Source organism: Cariama cristata, unplaced genomic scaffold, assembly GCF_000690535.1.
Source record: "Cariama cristata isolate BGI_N322 unplaced genomic scaffold, ASM69053v1 scaffold2030, whole genome shotgun sequence".
NCBI lineage: Eukaryota > Metazoa > Chordata > Aves > Cariamiformes > Cariamidae > Cariama > Cariama cristata.
In genome coordinates this window covers 20,948-40,684 of record NW_009593863.1, presented here as the reverse complement: position 1 = coordinate 40,684, position 19,737 = coordinate 20,948, and the positions used below count along the sequence as shown (strand labels likewise).

The 19,737-nt window shown below is 38.4% G+C and overlaps 1 protein-coding gene across 1 annotated transcript in view; it reads left to right on the top strand.

Annotated features, from left to right (window-relative positions):
- Positions 1 to 19,480, top strand: part of FRMD3 (FERM domain containing 3) — a gene marked incomplete at its 5' end in the record, with an annotated part of 30,113 nt that extends 10,633 nt beyond the window's left edge. Inside the window, 2 exons of the mRNA XM_009695769.1 lie at positions 3,121 to 3,242; positions 18,885 to 19,480. Of these exons, the coding sequence (XP_009694071.1) occupies positions 3,121 to 3,242; positions 18,885 to 19,480 (718 nt within the window). The remainder of the gene's footprint in view (positions 1 to 3,120; positions 3,243 to 18,884) is intronic.
- Positions 19,481 to 19,737: the final 257 nt, after the last annotated feature.

Genomic DNA, 19,737 nt, shown 5'->3' with positions numbered 1-19,737 from the left:
TCCCTTGCTGTGAGATGTTATGGCTGTCATTCTGAGCTTCCACAATGAGGCAAGCTTTGGGAAATATGTCTTGCTGGTTTACAAAATTCTGACAGTAGCATATTGTCTCCTACACAAGGGAACTTAATCTGTGCTGCTTCAAAACTGGTTTTAATCAATCAGTCAGATAAGTAGCTTGTATTATTTTCTCTATTATTACATAGACTGTTATTACAGTCTGATCCTGACAGAAAAGTACATTTTCATTTAATTCTTAGTTCTTGACGGACTTTCAAAGATGCTGTTTGGTGTATGTGTATGGGTATATTTAAAAATATACTTGGTAGTTTTTACATAATGCAGTCAAGTTAAAAAGCAAGAAGTTCATTCAGTAAAGAGAGAAAAGATTAGAGAATCTTTTTTTTCAGTGAAAAATTTGGCTTGTTAGAAATAAGCAACTAGACTTTGCAAGCAAACTGATGCTTTCTGGTCCTTATCAGTTATTGTAGCGACAAGATTGATTGATAAGAACTTATTCAATGTCCTTCAGAAGAGAAGAAAGAGGCCAGCAGGAAAAAGCTATTTAAAAACTTTTTTAAAAGGTTACTTATCTTTCTGAACAATCTACAGCCATATCCCTATTATTATTGTGATTTTTTTCCAGGGGAGGGGTGTGTGTTTGGTTTATTTTTAACTGAATATGGCTATTCCATGTATATTTGAGAGAAAAGTGGATTGTCTTTACTAAGAGTAGGAATATATCTGCAGCAAATATTTATAAATATGTTGTCCGACTGTATTATATAATTAAGGCCATCCAGGGATGCCTTTGAACATGCTTTTGCAGATTACATTTAAAAAATGGGGTAAGGGTTGATCCATAATGTGTTAACTGAGAACACAGAAGGCAGAATATAGGTCCATCATTGAGGCAAGGTAAAATACGTGGGCACACAAATGCATTTTGAATGAAAATAGTTACTCACAGAAGGAAATAGCTTATTACCTACTTTCCATAGGGTTTCTTTTTCTCATAAGATGAGAAGAGATTTTCACATAAAATTATTTTTTGTCTTGTATTTTACTTTTCTTTGCTTTCAATATTTAAAGTATTTTAAACATATTGTTTGAAACTCTTAGTGTACATAAAGAAACAGATCAGAGGGCAAATAAGTTCATAGAGCAATGTCATGTGGATTTAACACCCATAAATAGTAATGTATATTTTTAATGCTTAACCTTCTTAAAATGCTTGCATTTACAATATTATGGTAGCTCCAAATTAAATTTCTTAGAAAGACTAAGAAAGAGTCTAATGATTTCAAGTGTTTTTATAGTGCAGGTTTTGAAATGGGAGACAGAGGTAGATAGGTTGTCCTTCTAACAGCACAACTGGGCAAAAAGCATAGAAAATTTTCAGCTCAAAAAAAATCAGGCTTTAGAAACAAGTTGCTCTGTGAAAGAGGATTTGGGGATGGGAAATGGTAGTTTTTTAGATGCAAAACATTTAGAGGAAATTATATGATTAAAGGCAAATATATATATATATTTTTTTATATATATGTAAAGTTTTGTCTCCCTTCACCCGCTCCCTCAAAGTCAATTCAGTGGTACCATGGCTGCATTGAGAAAGAGACATGCAGTTGTGAGGAGGTTACTGTTCTGTATCTTTGTGTTTGGATATTACACTTAAAGCACTACAGACTGAAAATCTGTTGGGAGTGTGTAGTCTCGCAGCATTAATGCTGTTGCAAGTTCTGACAAATACACACTGAATGATTTAGCATTTTGCTTCCAGGGCATGCCGGAAGGAGGGATCTTTGTAAATAAGTATAGAGTGCTCCCAGGCACAACTCCTGTTTTGAGAGTTGCTTGATAGCTCTTTAGAGCAGGCACAAAGATCCAGGGAATGCCTAACAAGCCTGTGGAGGTACCGTTGGGTTGGAGTGATTGTAATTACAGTAACTTGAGTGAAAAACTTCTTTGGATAGTGAAAATTTAAACTAAATAGTTATTAGAGACTGCTCACAGAATGCAAATGAGGACATAAGTTGCTTTGGGCATACATTAATGAGCAAGGAATCATGGCAACGGAGCAAGAAAGCTTGTTTATCCCCACAGAATATTTAATGACATGTAATGTGACTTAGAGTAGGATATCTGTGTCCTGTATTTACCTAAACTCTTGGCAACACACAGTCCCTTCTTTTCACTTGCAATACATGCTTTGTTCAGTTTATTTATGTATGTGGAATTGTAAGTTAAGTCTTTGTGCAAAATTGAAATGCATTTTGTGAAACTTCAGCACTGTACCTATGTACCCCTTGAAGTCAAGTAGAATCCTCTTCTCTTTCATCTTTGCTTTTGTCAAAAATAAATATTTTGTAATGTAATGGTTCAGATTTATTGCAGGAATCTTGCTTCAGGCCCATATCATCTAAGTCCTAGATAACTTATTCTAGAGAGCCATTTTGTATTCTCAGTAATATGATTTTAGGCTAATGAGCGTCATGAGTGATGTGAATCAACAGCATTCCTCAGACTACCCTGAGAAAGTTCAACACCTACTACCAGAAAAGCCTGTTAGAGCCAAGTAAGACAAGAAAGAAAACCATCCTGAGCACCTGGAGGCATGGTGTAGAGGCAACGTCTAGGATGCGTGAGAATGAGAGCACTGTGTATCTGTTAGCTGAAGGGATACAGTTGTTCCTGCTTTAGTCTTTAGTCTGCAGTGCTTAAACTGTAACAAATCCTTTATCCCATCCTGAAGGCAGTGGAACAACATTGGGAAGATTATTTGTATTCTCTCTACCTTCCCCTTCCTTGAAGCCAAATACTGTTGTGTGCTATGCAGTGTGGAAAGGAGCAGCACATTGAAATCCTGCATAAGATGAAAAGGAGTCAGCCTGTGTAAAGGGAGGTAAACCAGCACAAAACCTTCTCTTACACTTCAGATGTTGGAAGGTTTGTATCTGCTGAGGGTGCAACATAACATGGCTGAAAGCACCATTCAGTGTGCAGAGCTTGTTATGATAGCTCAAGGCCTGGTGTAATTTATGCAAAACAATTCTGAGATGAGACATATGGATCTGCAGTGGTTTTCTCCTGAATAAACTGACCCTCTTTTCCCTGTTCTTTCAGAACCAGCATTACCCAGAGTCGCAGCTCTCCATCCTTGAACAAGCAACTCATAATCAACATGGAACCTTTACAGCCTCTCCTTCCTTCTCCATGTGAGGAGGAAGAGGTTCCTTTAGGTGAAGGTGAGTCATTTGTCCGATTACTGCCAAATACTACCAATATTTACTATAAAACATATGGAAAAAGGTGTGTTAGTGACTCAGGCATGTGGAAAAAATCTGGTAATTTCAATTAGGAGGACACCATTAAGCCTTTGCATGTCATACTGAGAAATGATCACTAGCTCAAGGAACTGTGCACAAGCCTCATGCAAGATATGGTGTGAGGAAAGTTACTGCTGTTAAGCTTTCTGTTTCAAAAGTCTTTTTTTAGATTGTCAGGTGAAAGAAGTTAACAGGAAATAAATAATCTCAACATAGCACCATTTTACTAAATAGTAGCTGCAGTTAGGAAAGAAAACTGACAGTTTACTGCTAGGTATGTTGTTTGCCTTGCTTCTGTTTACTTTTATATTTCTTTCTTTCTGTTCTGATGTTAGAAAAAACTCTCTGCTAATTTAATTCCATTGACAAAAAGGGACATTATTTGAAGGTCAGCTAGAAAAGATTCTCTGCTAATTTAATCCTGTTGACAAAAAGGGATGTTATTGGAAGATCAGTTTGAATGTATTTTGTAGAACAAGGTTTGCCATGTATTTGTTTATTCCTTGTTATTTTAAAAATCACATTCAACACCTATCTTTTTGAGATCCAGTCATTTCAAAGAATGGTATGAACCTCATAGCCAGCTTAAATGAGAATAACTGCATTCTTCCTAATAAAAAAGGAAGCCAACCAAACGAAACCTAACAGTGGTTCTTGAGATGTAGTGAGCTAATTGTTTCAGAAGTTGGGAAATATGACCTCTGCTGTTGCTTTGTTGTGGTCAGTTAATGGGAAACAGAAAACAGCTGAGCAAGTAGGTTCATTTTCATGGGAGTATGTCCTTTTTTCATTTTATAGGAGTCATATGAGCATGTTTTGTTCATTGTTTGGAGTTTTAACACTGAATGTAGAAAGAACAGGGTGAATTAGATTGTCTGTGTACTTCGCTTGTTATAATTTGTAGTAGTAGTAGCTGCATGGCATGTAGTTAATTTTAACAATTACTTGTTTGTCTGTGCTGTGAAATACCTGTATCAGAACTCACTTTCTGGCAGCCAAGCATAAACAGTGTGTTCCTACTAGGCAGTTGCCACCACTGCAGAGTAACAACAGCTTGCTGCTTGTAAGGCTGCTGTGGCAGACTTACAACTCTAAGCAATGAAATCAGTTTTTGGTAGCTGCTGACCTATCATTGCTGTACTCTCACCAGAGAGTGCTGGTTTCAAATGTATGTATTACGTAAGTTTGAAAATCATGTTTCCTTTCAGTCAGACAGATTGTTACTACTACAATTTAATAGAAATATTTGCTGGTGGGTTTCCTGTAGAATACATTATGCATAGTTAAATACCACCAGCTGCTAAGTTAGCAGTATTTCGCTCTTTTACAGTATTTTCCTGCAGCAAACTTGGCAATATTATCAGATTGGAACTTGAACTTATCTCACAGCTCTGTGACACTGATTCTGACTCTCTCTCCCACATGCACTCAATCCAATTCTGTGGATCCCTGTCTTCTCCATTGCACCATCACTAATGACCCCAGAGTGAACCAGGAGCAGGAGTTAAAAAAATAAAATAAAATAAAAAAATAGAAAAGAAAAACAACCACCAACCCCCTAACCATACAGTGTCCCACTACTGCCTGGCTCAACCTTTAAGTGGCTCATCAAAGAGGATCAGGCAAGGTCCTGTACAAGGGCAAGGGCAGGAGAAGGAGATGGAGAGAGGGGAGGCAGCTAGCCCTGGGACTGACTCATCTGCATTGGGAAACTGCTTTTAGTGTGCTACACGTATGAAACAGCCTTGGCATCTCTCTAAACATCCTGGCCTGAGGTGGGGGTGGACACCCTGGGATGCTTTCCAGAGAGCCTGCAGATACTGTTGAGAGCACAGTGCAGCCCTGGCTAGGTCAGATGTCCGTTTGCTGCATGGGTTGGCTAATGCAGCTTCCAGGACCCATGCTCATATTTCTGCATAAGGATGTTCCAGCTGCTGATGACCAAGACCATCACATGGTACTGGAGTGTGCTGTGTAGATGGGCCCAAGCAACTCATTAGCAAAGCTGACTATAATGGCGCTGACAGCTGTGCATACCTTGGGCAACTCAGGAGGGTGCACAGCTTTGTCTTTTAGCTGAGCAAAAATGGCTTGTTCGTAATTTTAAATTGGTTTTCTGTATTATGAGCAAAACACATGGCCAAAAATATGGTGGCCTTAGTGTCTTGAGTAAATACCTCTTCTTCCTGAAACTTCTGGAGAGACGACCTGTGAGTTGACTGAGCCTGGGCAGTATGAAACTGACCAGAAACTGCCAGATGAGATTTTGTGCCTATTACTTGATAGTTGCTAGGGGACAAAGCCATCAGAGATGGTGATAGAAGAGTCTGCAGCAGATTTTGAGCGCCTTCAGCCTGCCTTGTTGTCCTTAGGATAATCCTTTCAGATGGAAAATAAACGCTACACAGCCAAATACTGAAAACCAGCTAAAGCCCAGCCATTCTCCTGTATGAAATTCCATCTTAACAAATCTACTCTGGCTATCATGCTGAAGTGAAGTTGTCCTCCAAAAATCCCAAATTGTCCAGTGGTTTTGCAGACATGTAAGAAAGGATAGCTGATTAACATGGTCATAAATGACCACTCTTTGTGGGAAGAAAGACACTAGATGCCCATGATATCACTGTAATAGTTGCTTTAGCAGTTGACACTTATGCAACATAATTTGAGAACAAGTAATGGCATTTTAGTTTTTATTAGAATGACAGGCACAAATACCCTGAGTTTGTGTATTGGTGTCTCATTCTTCAAGAGGCAATTCTTCAGTCTGCACTTAGAGGCCATATACAGGTGTCCAATTAGTAATTTAAGCCCCTAGATTTGAATTGGTATTCTTACTTAAATGTGCTTTTATTCCTATTTTAAATTATAGTTATGTGACTTACCTAAGAGACTGGCCACCAGCCAATAATGTATTTTATCAATTAAAAAACTAATCTCAAGTCCTAATGCCTTGAGGTCGTCTCTCACTGCTTTGTTGCTACTGCTTAAGATTCTTCAGGCTTTCACATTCCTTGTTACTGACTCTTGTTTTGCACTGATGTCCTTTCTGTCTCAGGAGGAGGAAAGAGGCATCATAGTGTAAATACGCAACCAGAAAATTACTGTTGTGCGTAGAAGGTTATCACGTGATGATAGATTTTACGTGTATGAGTGTCAGATATGCTTGGAGACATCATTTCTACCTTTTGAACCTAAAAGACATTCTTCAAAAGGCACCTAGCTACAAAAGTTTTAAGTGTATCCAGAAGTGTGATTGCGAAATTAATCTTTGATGGCCAAATTAGGTCCTTCTGAATGGTCCTGTTAGGTCCTTTCCATGGTTCTTGCTCCATGTGCAGTTCAGCATATTATATTTCTTTTGGTATTGCTATAGGAATTGTGTGGCTGCCTTCTTTCACCATCTGATTTGGTGAGATGGATTATTGCCTGTCCTGATCATTGGGCAATTATTTTGCAGATGGTAGATCATTTTCTTTGGATTTCTCAGCACCAGATGCTATCAGGGCTTCGTGTATTTGAGTAGTCCAATTGAAAAAAAGAAAAAAAAAAAGGGCACAATCACACCTCTGAGTCACAGGATATTAATGTGGTTTTGGCACAATGATGTAAACTTCTTTTAAGTCACTTGATACTTGTGTGCTCAGGTTTCATATATGAATATTTTCCTGGTGACACTGACTTTTGTCTTTGGAACAACCAAAGTGAAAGTAGTGTGCTTCAGTCATTCTATGGATTGATCTACCTTGTACTGTATTTTAGAAAAGAGTGGCACAGACTCATTCTAAATTCCTCCTCTTTAAATCCATGTTCCTCATTTTCTCTCCCCCAGAGAGTTACACACTTTTTAGATGTCCTCACTGATCTTTTAAGAAAGTTTTTTTTCTTATCAAATTGTATGCCTGTGCATCTGAGTTGTGTACAGAGATCTTTTAGCAAACTTACTTTTGTGTGTCACTCAGGTATAAGAAATACTGCATTAGTGGCAATTAATTGGCATGAATGATATCTTTGCTTTATAATGTGGAGTCTTTGTTGCATCTTATGAGCGTGTATGGGAATAAGCACACACCAGCTACTACCAGTCTAGTTGTCTGTCTGTGTGTGTGAGTTCTCATCTATGTAAGCTTTGATTGTAGAGCAGAGGCTTATGGAGCTTTTTGCGGTACAGCTTAGGCAACATCGCATGAAAAATTGGCCACTTATGTATAGTAGTTTGAATAAATATTAAAAAAATGCTAGTAAAATATGAAATAATGTTAAGTATCTGTTCACATGTTACATTTGTACAGCAAGAACACTGTAACAGGTTATCTAGTCCACTTTTTTCCCTCGGCACGGCTCAGTGTTACATTTCATTTTTATTGGAAAAAATATTATTAGTTTAGTGCTAACTGTTTCTGTGGGTAGAACTAATACACAGCTTGTCAACATTCATATTTTTAAAATCACACCTGCTGTATACAAGACACAATTTATCTTAATACATCAGATACAGAGAATCATGAAATGTCTTGTGTCACGTAGCATCAAACAGCTTTTCCCTGTGAAATTAACAGAAGCAATACTCCTGTTAGCTGATTGTACCTGGTCTGTGTGTGTGTGTGTATGATAACAAAAATTGTAATATGTAGGAGTTCATCAGACTTCTTAGTGGCTTTTCTACATAAAATAACAGTTCTATTTTTAGATTCCTCTGGTCTGCAGAGATAATTAATTTATTCTACTATGCCATTAAACTTAGTAGAGGCCAAAGTGAGCATCCTTAGGTCCCGTTGTATGTAATGAAATTTTTTACTGCTTTTTTGGTAGTTTTTTAATGTTGAGATCATTCTTTCATATATGGAATAAAGTTTGGTCATCTTAAGTTTCTCATGCTACTATGCACTTTGTCTTGCAAGTTTCTGAGAGTCTCCCAAAGAGCATTCTGGTCTCAGGAGATCTTAGCATCACTACATGCATCATTGTGTCTGTGTTCAACAAACTAACTTAGATCTACAGTCCTCTAACCATGTAATTGAGCCCTAAAAGTTCTGAAAATAACTTTTTTACAAGCAAACCTTGCACTTCAAGATAACAACACCTAATGCTGACAACAATTAGCTCTGCCAGCTTTGCTTTCTAACTTATTTACGAATTCTCAGATTTCCAGGTGTTTGCCATGCCATGTGTCTACAAAAGAAAATCACTACTTTTGTTACAAACTAAACAACATTGCTCCTCACCATAATAAGGTACCTCTAAAGTCTGAAGACAGGTGATACACTTCCTTTTCACAAATACATTAAAATAATTACATTTTAATAGACATTTCCTGTTCACTGTTTCACCGGCTGGGGAAGTATACTAGTTTTGAAGAGTGTTTTACTAGTTTTAATTTTCTGGTTTGGGGAGGGGATTGTTTTTGCTTTTGTAAACCATACTTTCTGATTTTAAGAGAAGTTAATCAACCTTTTGCTGTTTTCTGCCTCCTCTGTAAGGTGGCATGAATGCTAAGAGTCTCTCTGCCACAGTTCCCACCAGTCATTAGCCTTTCAGCTGTGTAGTATCTAGAGGAGCGATTTAGGGAAGAGGACAGTGATAAGAGCTGCAAGACCAATTAGTTACTGAGAGTGGACCTGTTGCCTTGCTGGCTCTCTTCTGCACACAGGCAATCCTGGGCAGCTCTGCAGGAGAGAACCAAGCTCCTCATCTGGAAAATCTTTGCTGAAAAACATCTTTCGACCGTTATGCAGGTCATCCTGCCAATGTCTGGTCATGCAAAGTCTTCTTTCTCTCAGGAGACAGAGCCTGTTCCTTACTTGCTGAGAGTTAGTGGTAGAGACAGAGAGTTGCTGACTCAGCTGCAAGATTTCAACATGAATCTCCCTTAGTTTTGTATACATGGTTTGTGGGCAGTGACTTGAGATCTCACAGTCATTTCCGTTTTGTGTGAGCATGGTCACATGAAACATGAATGATACATGTTTAGTTGTTGACATGAATGTGCTGCTGTTGGAGATCATTCACAGCCTTGTCCAGGTGACGCTTGTGTCCTCAGTTAAGCTTTGCTTTGTGTAGTGAATATGTTGGTTTAAACTTTTGTAAGAATTGGTGCTTTCCAGTTTTTGTAGCTATGTACACAGTGAAGATTCAACCCTTTTTAGTGAGGTTTTAGTGATCCTCTTTTGGTTGCTACAACAGTTATGAGAAGATGAGAAAAGTGGACAAAATTTTACTTTTGAAATGGTAACAGAATGGAGATAGAAAGCAAAGGGGCACTTGATCTTTCCTCAGACCCACAAGGAAGTGCTTGCAGAGAAGGAAAAGAAGAGAGGAGTGTTGGCCCTGCAGCAGAAAGGAGTAAAAAGGAGCACTGCTGGATATTCATATTATATGGTCCAGGCAGGGGAAGGAAGCCACCGTAAAGATGCTTTCCAAAAGCTCCGTTGAAGCAGATGTCTTTCATGAGAGAAATACTTGGTGTAAAATACATATTTGCAGGACTCTCTCCCCTCTCCCTTCTTTTCCACATATTCGCATGCACATGATTGATTTTACGGTGCAGAGGGAACAAGGATGTCAGATAACGAAAACTCAGATGGCACAACATGTTGTAAACATTAAAGGTAAGTATTCTGGGAAGTGAGAGACTACCTCCTCGCCAGTGTGCTCCTTCCAGTTTATCTCCTTTCTGTGGTTTTAGTGGACCCAGTAAGAACTCCTTTCCCACTAGGACAGTGTGATGCTGTGCACATGGTTGCATTCCAGCTTCCAGCTGGAGCAAGCTATCAGCAGCTAGCATGTGTGTGTCATGCCTTTTTTAGGAGCCTGCATATCTCTGCTGGACGGGGACAGGGAAATGCCCTGCCTTCTGAAGCAACACTTTTTTCTGGTGGATATGAGTATGTCCAATAGTTGTCTACAAGTGGGAACTGGAGCACATATACAAAGAGAAACATTTTTCCCAAACTTAGGAATTTTCTCTTCTTTATACACAGACAGGTCAGCTTTGATTCTAGGCTTGAAATGAAAGCATTTTCATCTCATTGGTTTGCCTTGTGACTAAGGTTTGTAAGCACAGCATCGGATTTTTCCTTTTGTACCTATACATTTTCCACACTTTCCAGGCAGTCGTGGGGAACTGACATCAGTGGCCAAATTGAAGCTCTTTAGAAAAATAGTGGCCACAGTGTCATTTTGTTCTGTGAAAAACAGAGTGAAAATGCTGGCCTTTTGTTTCACTGCTCTATGTTTTGATGCCTTGGATATTTTTATGCTTGTGCGTGTGCTTCAGCTGTTACGCTAGCAACTGCTAACTGAGATGGATGCTGTGGAAGTTTGTATTGTACATTATGAGGCATTTGGAAATGTTTAAAAATAACCTCTCGTTCTGTTCCCCACTGGGATATTTTTGTTGGCCGTGTTAGAAGCTTGTCATTTGATTCATTGAGACTGACTTGAGTTGGTCTCCTAAAACTCAGTGGGAACTCAATAAAAGGTCAAAGCTGGTATGGGTAGAGCCTTTACAAGACTTTGAGAAGAGGAATTAGTAGTCAAAATGGTGAAATGTCTTGTAAAAATCCAAACCAAGAGAAGCATTCATTTGCGGATGGTTAACCACTGCAACAAGGAAGTGTGTGTTCGATTACTGCGGCATGGCTCCAGGATCACAGCCAGAAGGGCCGGTAAATGTACATTTATTTTACTCAAACTTTCTCCCCCACCCTCCCTGGTTTGTTATGCTAATAGTGGTCTCTTGGAGAGGAACTGTACTGTGAATGACAATGAGAATAAAGATGAATTACTGACAGGAGCAGAGTTGCAAATGGGGAATGAATGAGATGAAACTTAAATTACATTTGTTGTAATATCTTATGTAAATTGTGGATCTATTTGTTAATTACTAACAAATGACTGACTGGAATTTTTCCCATGTAGTTTTCTTGGATTGAGGGGGAGAAATACTTTGAAACTGTGATAATTTCTGAAAAAATTAAATAGTTATTAGATTATCAGATAGGTTGATAGTATATTTTGAATGTCAGCTGAATACAGTAGTGGATACAGTTTAGTGTTTTACTGCAACTGAGTGGGTTGAGTTGCCAGATCATAACTTTGTTGGTTTTATTTTTCTAGATACTGAATAATTTAATATACTGAATAATAGTGCTGACGGGGGGGGGAGTCTAATTTGGATCTCTTTTTCACTACACTTAACAGGAGTGCAACCCAAGGAACAAAAAGAATTCAATATTGCTTTGGATAGCAACCAAAATGAAGGGGTTTTTTTTTGTTTTGTTTTTATACCAAATCCCTTTGCCAAAGATGGATTGGCCCCTCTATCAATCTGTATGTCTCTGTTTCCTTAATGTAGTAAGACATTTCAACATTTGTTTCTCCATACTTTCTGTAGTACTGTTTACTTTTGCTAATAGGCTGACAGATTTCGGTTTCCATGCACCTATATAAAACTATGCATTTGTATTGAGTCTTCATTTCAAAAATGAGTATTTACAGAAGAATTAACTGAGAATGTTCTGGCAAAGACCAGAATATTCTCACACTTCTGGCATCTGAAAATCGGAAAGCAGTAAGCACAGCAGATATGGGAGAACCTGCTTCTTGCAGTGATTCGTTGCTGAGTAGCATCAGCTCCTGGCTGCCTTTGCTTCATGAATTAACCACTTGGGGAAACTATGGTGTCTATGACAATGCAGCTGACTCCTACTCAAAAATAGGTACCAAAATTGAAAAAGCATCAGTATTTACATGTATTCTCTATTCTTACATCTCAGAGGTTAAATGCTGGCTCCAAATAGATACAAACCATCTTGTTGGTTTAATAAGACACCAGTCCAGTAACAGATTTATGCATTAGGGCTACACTGGTTCTTAAAAACCTTAATATTGCGGTACCATTTATAGGATGTTATTCCTTTTGGTGTAAACACGCATAAAACCTGTATGTCAGTATATGAAACCTAAGGACTGGAGTTAGCTTGTGCAAAACTCCTGGCAGGGAGCATATCTCCTTGGGAGAAGCCTGTTGCGATTGTGACCGCTTCAGAACAACACTGACTTGCATCAGGAGGGCTCATCAGAGCTGAGTGGGGATGCTGAAATGTCCCACTTGTCCTTTTCTGGGGTGCTAAGCATTCACATCAGTGCCCAGCTCTTTTCAGCCTTGCTCTCTTTGACTTGGTGCTAGACATTGAGTCGCTGCAGTCCCTTCACCAGCTCATCCCCTTTCTTGGAGCTGCTGACGGATGTATCTTCCCCATGATACACAGTTCTCTCTCCCTACTACTCCCTTCAGCCTTTTCACTGCATAATCCTGGTTCTGGAAGTGAGTCAGCAATGCTGGGGTGGGCTTCTTCCAGGGCAGAGGGAGGTTAGAGACAAGCAGCCCAGAACCCTCATTGTGCTGCATGCTCTGTTTTGCTTCTTTCTCTGTGTTTTGGGTGCCCTTTGTGGGGTGTGAAAAGCAGGGTGGCAGTGTCTGTTGGCTCCTGTGATGTTAGCTGAACCCCGTGACATACAACACTGTTGGGAGGCTGCAGAGTCGCAGTGCTTGCAACTGATGTGAGTCGGCAACTGTGACATGGCTTCACTCCCTTCAATAAGTTCCCATAAGACTAAAACAAACGGGAATGACCAGCAGGAAAGCCAGGTCACTGCCTAAAAAGGAGTTACTATAAACTCTCATTGATTTACTCTCCTTGCAAAGCTAGAACAGGTGTCTTCTGTGGGCATGGGATGTGGGTAAGGTAGGGATCTGTGGCCTCCTAGTTCTGAGGGCCTGCAATCTGGCCATAATGCAGATCCTGTTTTGATATAGATCCTGTGTAGAGGAATATTTGAGTTTGGTGCAATACTAGATTCTGTTTCCCTTTCCTACATTTTCTTTGTGACATCCATGCACTTTGCTTACGTGAGAAAGTCATCCTCTCCTTCCCTCTGGAAGGTCATTCTATTCATAGCACAAATAAATTTTTGTCCACATTGAAAATAAGCAAAGGAATACCAATATTCTGAGAGGAAGTAGTAAAAGGGATAGAAGGGAACTGTCCTAATTGCAGCCTGGCTGATCTTGCTTGTTTACATGTCTTTATGAATTATTCCCAGCACTGCTCTTTCTGGACCGTATCTAATTTTTTCAGTTCTGTGTTTAAAAGAAGGAAATACTCACACTTGTTCTTCTCCACTATACAAAACCTTTACAGATGTCTAGTTGTGTTTGCATGACTGGTAAGTAAAGCTATGTGCAGTATATACATCCATTGAGAACTGAAATTTTTAATAATCAGAGGATACATTTTTCTGAGGTGCTGTATTTCCAGCAACTGCAGCTTCTTAAGAACAGTGGAGCTGGGGCTGCCCTTCATCCTGCTAATCCTCAGCTGCTGGTTTTGGCCCTTTTAGAAACACTAGCAGTTGACAGTGTTTATGTCAGACCTCTTGCACGTTCATGTTCACAGCAGGTGACCACTGTAAACTCATGTTTTATTCAGCTGTTCATGTTCCTATATGCTGTAGCAAGTTAGAGGTTTGGAGAAATCTCAGTATTTGGTGGAAGGCAAGTACTGAGTTTTGTCTAGTGTAACGAGGTCCCTCTGGCTTTGTAAAATTTCTCTGGTTGCCAGAAAAATGTAGCAATTTTTTGATACAGATATATGTAAGAAATAAAATTGAGCTTATTTACTTGTTACTCCAGTAATATGTGTTAAAAGATTCTGATCTATGGAATGTAAATTGCTGGTAAAAATATAAAGTAAAGAATGGAAGGAAGACGTGCTTCTCCAATGTAATTTAATGCTGAAGTCATAGTCCTTTAAATCCAAATGCAATATAAATTTTAGCTATTACTAAAGAAACAGTAGACTTTTCAAAATCTAGCCCCCCTCCCCCAATTGTACAAAATTATAGCCTTATAAGAGTAGTAGCAAAATAATTGTTATGCATGACTAGGAGCGCAGGATTTGCAGCAATGTTGTAGAGTAATTAAAGGATATTGGCTTTGGCCTTGCTTTAGCTTTTAGATTCTCTTTTTCCATTGGAAGACTTTGAGATTTTTTTTTTTTCTTTTAACCTGGTTTTATTACTTCAGGTAACTGACTCTCTTGAAGGCTATCCAAAAAGTAAATGATCTGAAAAACTTGCTCCTTTCTTAAATTTGTGTCACTGGAATATTTATTGAATAATTTTGAATTTTGGTGCTTTAATGTCTTTTGACACCATCAAAATCTAAATGGCCCAACATACGTATCTGTATATTGCAACATGACTGGAACTTTGCTTGGGGCTTACATTGACCATGGTTAATAGCTAATTTTTTCCTTAGTCCTTGACTTGAGAAAAGTTCTGGTGTTATAGGGAATATGAAGGAACAAAAAGAACAGCTCTATATGGTTAATTTTTTTAATATCAAATGAGCTTGCAACAGCAGCAGTTAATGCCTATTCTAAATTTTCGGTGTTCTATATTAAAACATTATTTATTTACACTTGTATTTGGCTGATGTAAAATGCAGCTGCTTTGATTTAAGAAGTTTTAACAACACATGAAACAGTTGAAAATTCTTGTTATCAGCTCAAACTAAAAAGTCGACTGTAAAGTTGATGTATGCTTTGGAACTGCAACACATTCCAATTTTAATACAAACCCCTTCAGAAAACACTGATCTGAAAAGATTCCTCTGCTGCCTTCTATCTACAGGTTAATCACAAAGTCAGAAGTTTGCCAGCTATTTGAAAATGTACAGTTTTAATGAAAGTTAATATGATCTTTCTTGTTTATGTTCACTATGTATGTTATGTGTGCTGGAATTTACTCTGGGAAGGAGAGAAGGCTCACGAATCATAAATTGGGGTGACCTTTCTTTGCAGTAGCTGCAGCTGTCCTCTCTATGATGAGAAATATGATGAAGATATATTACTGACCTTGCATCTAAGCAGGTATGGAGAGGCCTATAGCCAGGATTCTGAAATTTGGGAGGTTAAAATTAGGTCCTTTAACCCATATTGAGATGCCTAAGTAAGTGGCTCAACTTACCTTTTGCTCCTATTAAAAGAAAGTGAAAAGTGCATTTGAAAATCAAATTGTAGTACCTGTATATCTAAAGATATGTGTAGATGCTTAATGATGGTCTCCATAGTTTAAAAATTTTGTCTTTTTTATTTTAAGATGTCATGAGTACCCTCTCAAATGACTGGTTTGGTGATCCAGCATTACCTGCTTTTACAGTATGCCTAGGAGAAAGTTCCCACCCCCCCAAATCTGTTCTCACCTCTGTTCATATACTGTTGTGTCTAGTTTCTGTCAGTTTGTATCCTCCTCTTGGTGACTCTGGCAAGTATATTTGTTAATGCAAAGACTGGTGTAGACAGTAAGTTCCAGCACAAAACATGTTTCGTGCTGAAATGTGATGAATTTCTAAAATGGCTGTGATAGGAGAGGACAGAGTAGTTCAGGCAAGGAATTATTAGCTAGGCAGTCAGATTAAGCTAATGAGGAGACATCTGCCTTTTCTTTGTTGAGGACAAGGTTTCATTTCAGCTATGCAGATCTGCTGGCTAGGTGCTGGTGAAAGGAGCACTCCTGCTCTCTATCCACCGCTGGTAATGTGCCATGCTCTTGAGAACATCTGACAAGCCAGTTCAGGAGGAAAAACCATCAGAGAACTAACGCAGGAAGAAAAACAGTTATTTTCTTAGGTTAGCTTTACAAGCTGGCTTGCTCAGGGTTGAAATGAGAGGAAGTAGAGATGGTGGGTTTGGTTGATTTAGCCAGAATGTGAAACCTCACATGGAGGCATGGCCAGTGTATCTCCCAGAGAGCAGGGCAAGATAACAAATCTTCCAGGGGAGACATCTGCCTGGACCATTTTGGAGACTTAAAAGGGGAGATGAATTTTAATAGCTAACGTGCTCTATAGAAGGAGGAGATGCTTCCTGAGGATGGTGTTCTGTAATGAAGAGGTTTTCTGTAAGGAATATAACATGACACATAAAAGCATGCACTAAGAAGGGGATCCAGAAAGTTGTCTTGTCATGTAAGGAGCAAGCTAGCATGTTCAAGGAGTGATTTAATATAAGTAGGCTTAAAGTGCAGGTTTTCTGTAATTTTTTATATATTTTAGAAATATTTGTAGTATGTTGTATATTTTATGTTGTATTTATTGGCATTTCATCCCAACTGATATTAAATTCAGTATAATTTTAAAGTCACCAGGTATTAACAAGTCATTGCTCACCCAATTTTAGGGAAGTCTATAAACTGGGGTAACTTAGCAAGTACCTTCCTTACCCTTTTGATTATCTGGAGAACATGCTAACAGAGCTGCAGAGGTTATATGAAGGATTTTGTGGTAACTGTCACGCTGGCATACAGCAGGGTTCTATGGCAGATATTTCCATGAGGAAGTGTTGTAACGAGCTTTAAGATTCCTAGAGCAGCAGCCTCATCTCACAAAGTGTTAATCTACTTGTTTAATTTCATTTGCGAAGTTTTGACATGTTAACTTTGTATTGGCAGATTTTTATGCAAACACTGAGTATTTCAGGCTCTGGCAGAAATGTGATCATGCACCTGTGTCTGGCTCAGGGCAGGTCTACTGCAGAGTGACCCAGTATTGCACAAATCTGGTATCAGTTATGAAACAGATTTTTGTGGGTATGTCCCATCCTGAGCATGGTACTCATGGTAGATATCAAAGGAGGAAAAAAAGTAGAAATTGAAAATAGAGATTGTAAAACTTTATTGTTCAAGAAATGCAGAATTTGTAACAGTGAGAAAGTCTAGGGTAAGGTAAGTATCACCAGCTTCGCTGAAATATAGTTATGCTTACTGCTAGTTTAATAATCATTAGCCAATAGTGTAAGAATATTCTTTTGCTATCTAGTCAAATAGAAGGAAAATAGGTTTCAGAAACAAAGTGAATAATTTCAGTACAGTGAATGGTATCTAAATTTCTTAGGACTAATAATGGGAAAAAAAATCAGTGGCATTTTCAAGAAAAAATGTGAAAAGGCTTCTGATCTCAAAGTGAGATTCTTTGCAGAATTTTGGTCAATTATAGTAAATTTAAAATTGTATCTTAGAATTGTGATCCAAAATGCATCTAAGCTGTGTGTCTTCCTGTATGGTAGATGTCTTTGTGATCAAGTTTTTTGCTTTTCAATTTTTGTCCAGTATCATATGTTTATAGAGCAGTAGTGCATCTCTTCCCTATAGCATGGTTCAGGTCATGCTTTATTTCCTGCACCTCAAAATTATCATAATGGACCTTTTGTTTAGTTTAATTTTTTTATATGTTTGCTATCCTTTAAATCGAAAACTTTCAACAGAGCTTGCTGAGACCCTTTTACTTCACCCAGAAAACCATTATGTGTCTAGTGTAATTAGCACTGTAGGGTACTGTTTTTCTGATCACTTGTTTTTCTGTAATAATACATTTTCTTCTATACCGCATTATTTTAAGGTCTCTGAACCTTAATCTTTACTACACTAAAACTGGAATGAATCTTTGATGTCAGTTTGCTATGTTTTACAGAGATCTTTCACTGAAATCAAAGGATTGGGCTAATTTGAATAATAAATAGTACTTTGACATGAATTTCCTGAGTTACCTGTTGGACAGTCATGTAGCCTTGTATTGGTTTTACCTGCTATATCCTTATCTATATGTTGCATTTGGATTAGTCATTAGTAAAGAATGGAAAGGTGCTTAACATCACAAACCAAGAAGTACTAAGTGTTACTATATATTGCTGTCACACATGACACTGTGTATGGCCTGTTCCTTTTGCACATAGATGGCATCTGATGATGTTAATGAGAGTTAGACATGGGACAAATTTAAAACTGTTTTCCCATGGGTCATAAGAGTGGGGTCATAAGAAACAAGCACACCAGTAGGGCTAAGAAAGACTCTTCTGTAAGGGGGAGAGAGATATATAAAGGAAAAGGAGAAAAGAGATGAGGTCTTCTCATTCCATTTCAATGATATCTAATCCTCATACTGTGTGCCAACCTTCCTCCCCTCTCTACTGTTAATGTGAATTTATCAAGGTAATCTATTATGTCTTTTTAATGCCATACTCTATTAAAAATTCCCAACTTCAGCCATTATTTTACCACTTTCTTCTCATTCATCTCAAAGGAATAAAGATGAGTGGGTGTTGTTGTTGTTGTTATGATTATGATTATTATTATTATTATTATTGTTAGACACTAAATAGCACGAATTCACGTATGTACTAGGTATTCATTTATATCAGAATTCTGCTTGCCAGTAGAAAACAAGCTGTTCTGTTTTCTGTTTTGCATTACATCATTATTAGTGGTAGCTGCATCGGATGAAGTAAGCAGATCTGGTGTATTATAGTATTGTAAAGATGTTGCCCTCCTCTAGGGCTTTTCAGAAATATTTTCCATTTTTTATTGGGTGTGGTCTGGTTTCAATATGCAAAATGATTGCAAAATCTTCCTTCCAACCTATATTAGGTACTATTGGAAGGCTGAGTTTTACCACTAGGAAGGCAGAAATTTAGGATCACTGTTTTCATCTTGTTTTGTCAGGTATCCAACTGCCAAGGGAAGATGAGATTTCAGTACCTGTGACTTCAAGCTCCCCAGTTAAGGACACTGGGGAGAATGTTGATCTTGCCATTGAACAGGAAGAGAAGATGAAAGAGGAACCTTTAACCATCTCAGAACTGGTATACAATCCTAGTGCCAGCTTGCTGCCTACCCCTGTTGATGATGAGATTGACATGCTCTTTGATACCTGTCCAAGAGTAGAGAATGAGAAAGATGATACAGATTCATTTGAGGAACTGGAAGCAGATGAAAATGCATTTTTGATTGCAGAGGAGGAAGAACTGAAAGAAGCTCGGAGAGCGCTTAGGTGGAGCTATGACTTTCTAATGGGCAACATAGAGGTGAATGCCTTTGTGAAGAGTTTCTCCAGACTTCTCCTTGTAGGCCTTGGACTGTTGTTGTTTGTGTTCCCTCTTCTCCTTGTTCTCTTGGAGTCGGACCTTCAAATCTCTTTTCTCCATGAAATCCGTCAGACGCCGGAGTTTCAGCAGTTTCATATTGAGTATTATTGCCCCCTTAGGCAGTGGGTGGCTTGCAAAATAAACTTCATTCGTGACATGCTGGGCAGCTTTTAAATTTTAAATAAGTATGATACAACTAAGGGCTATATTCAAAATTTCAATTAGTGCCAGTTTTACATAATGCCCCTGGGGCCATCAGTCAGTAGCTGTCTTTATATCCAGTTCATTACAGACTCTTCAGGTTCTTAATTTCCCTTTACATACTTAAATTGCCCCTTTAGTTACAGGCTTATACAGTCACCTTTCAATAACCATAAAGAAGCTTTATTTTAATTGCATTTCAGACTTCCTGCTCATCTATTACATCATGT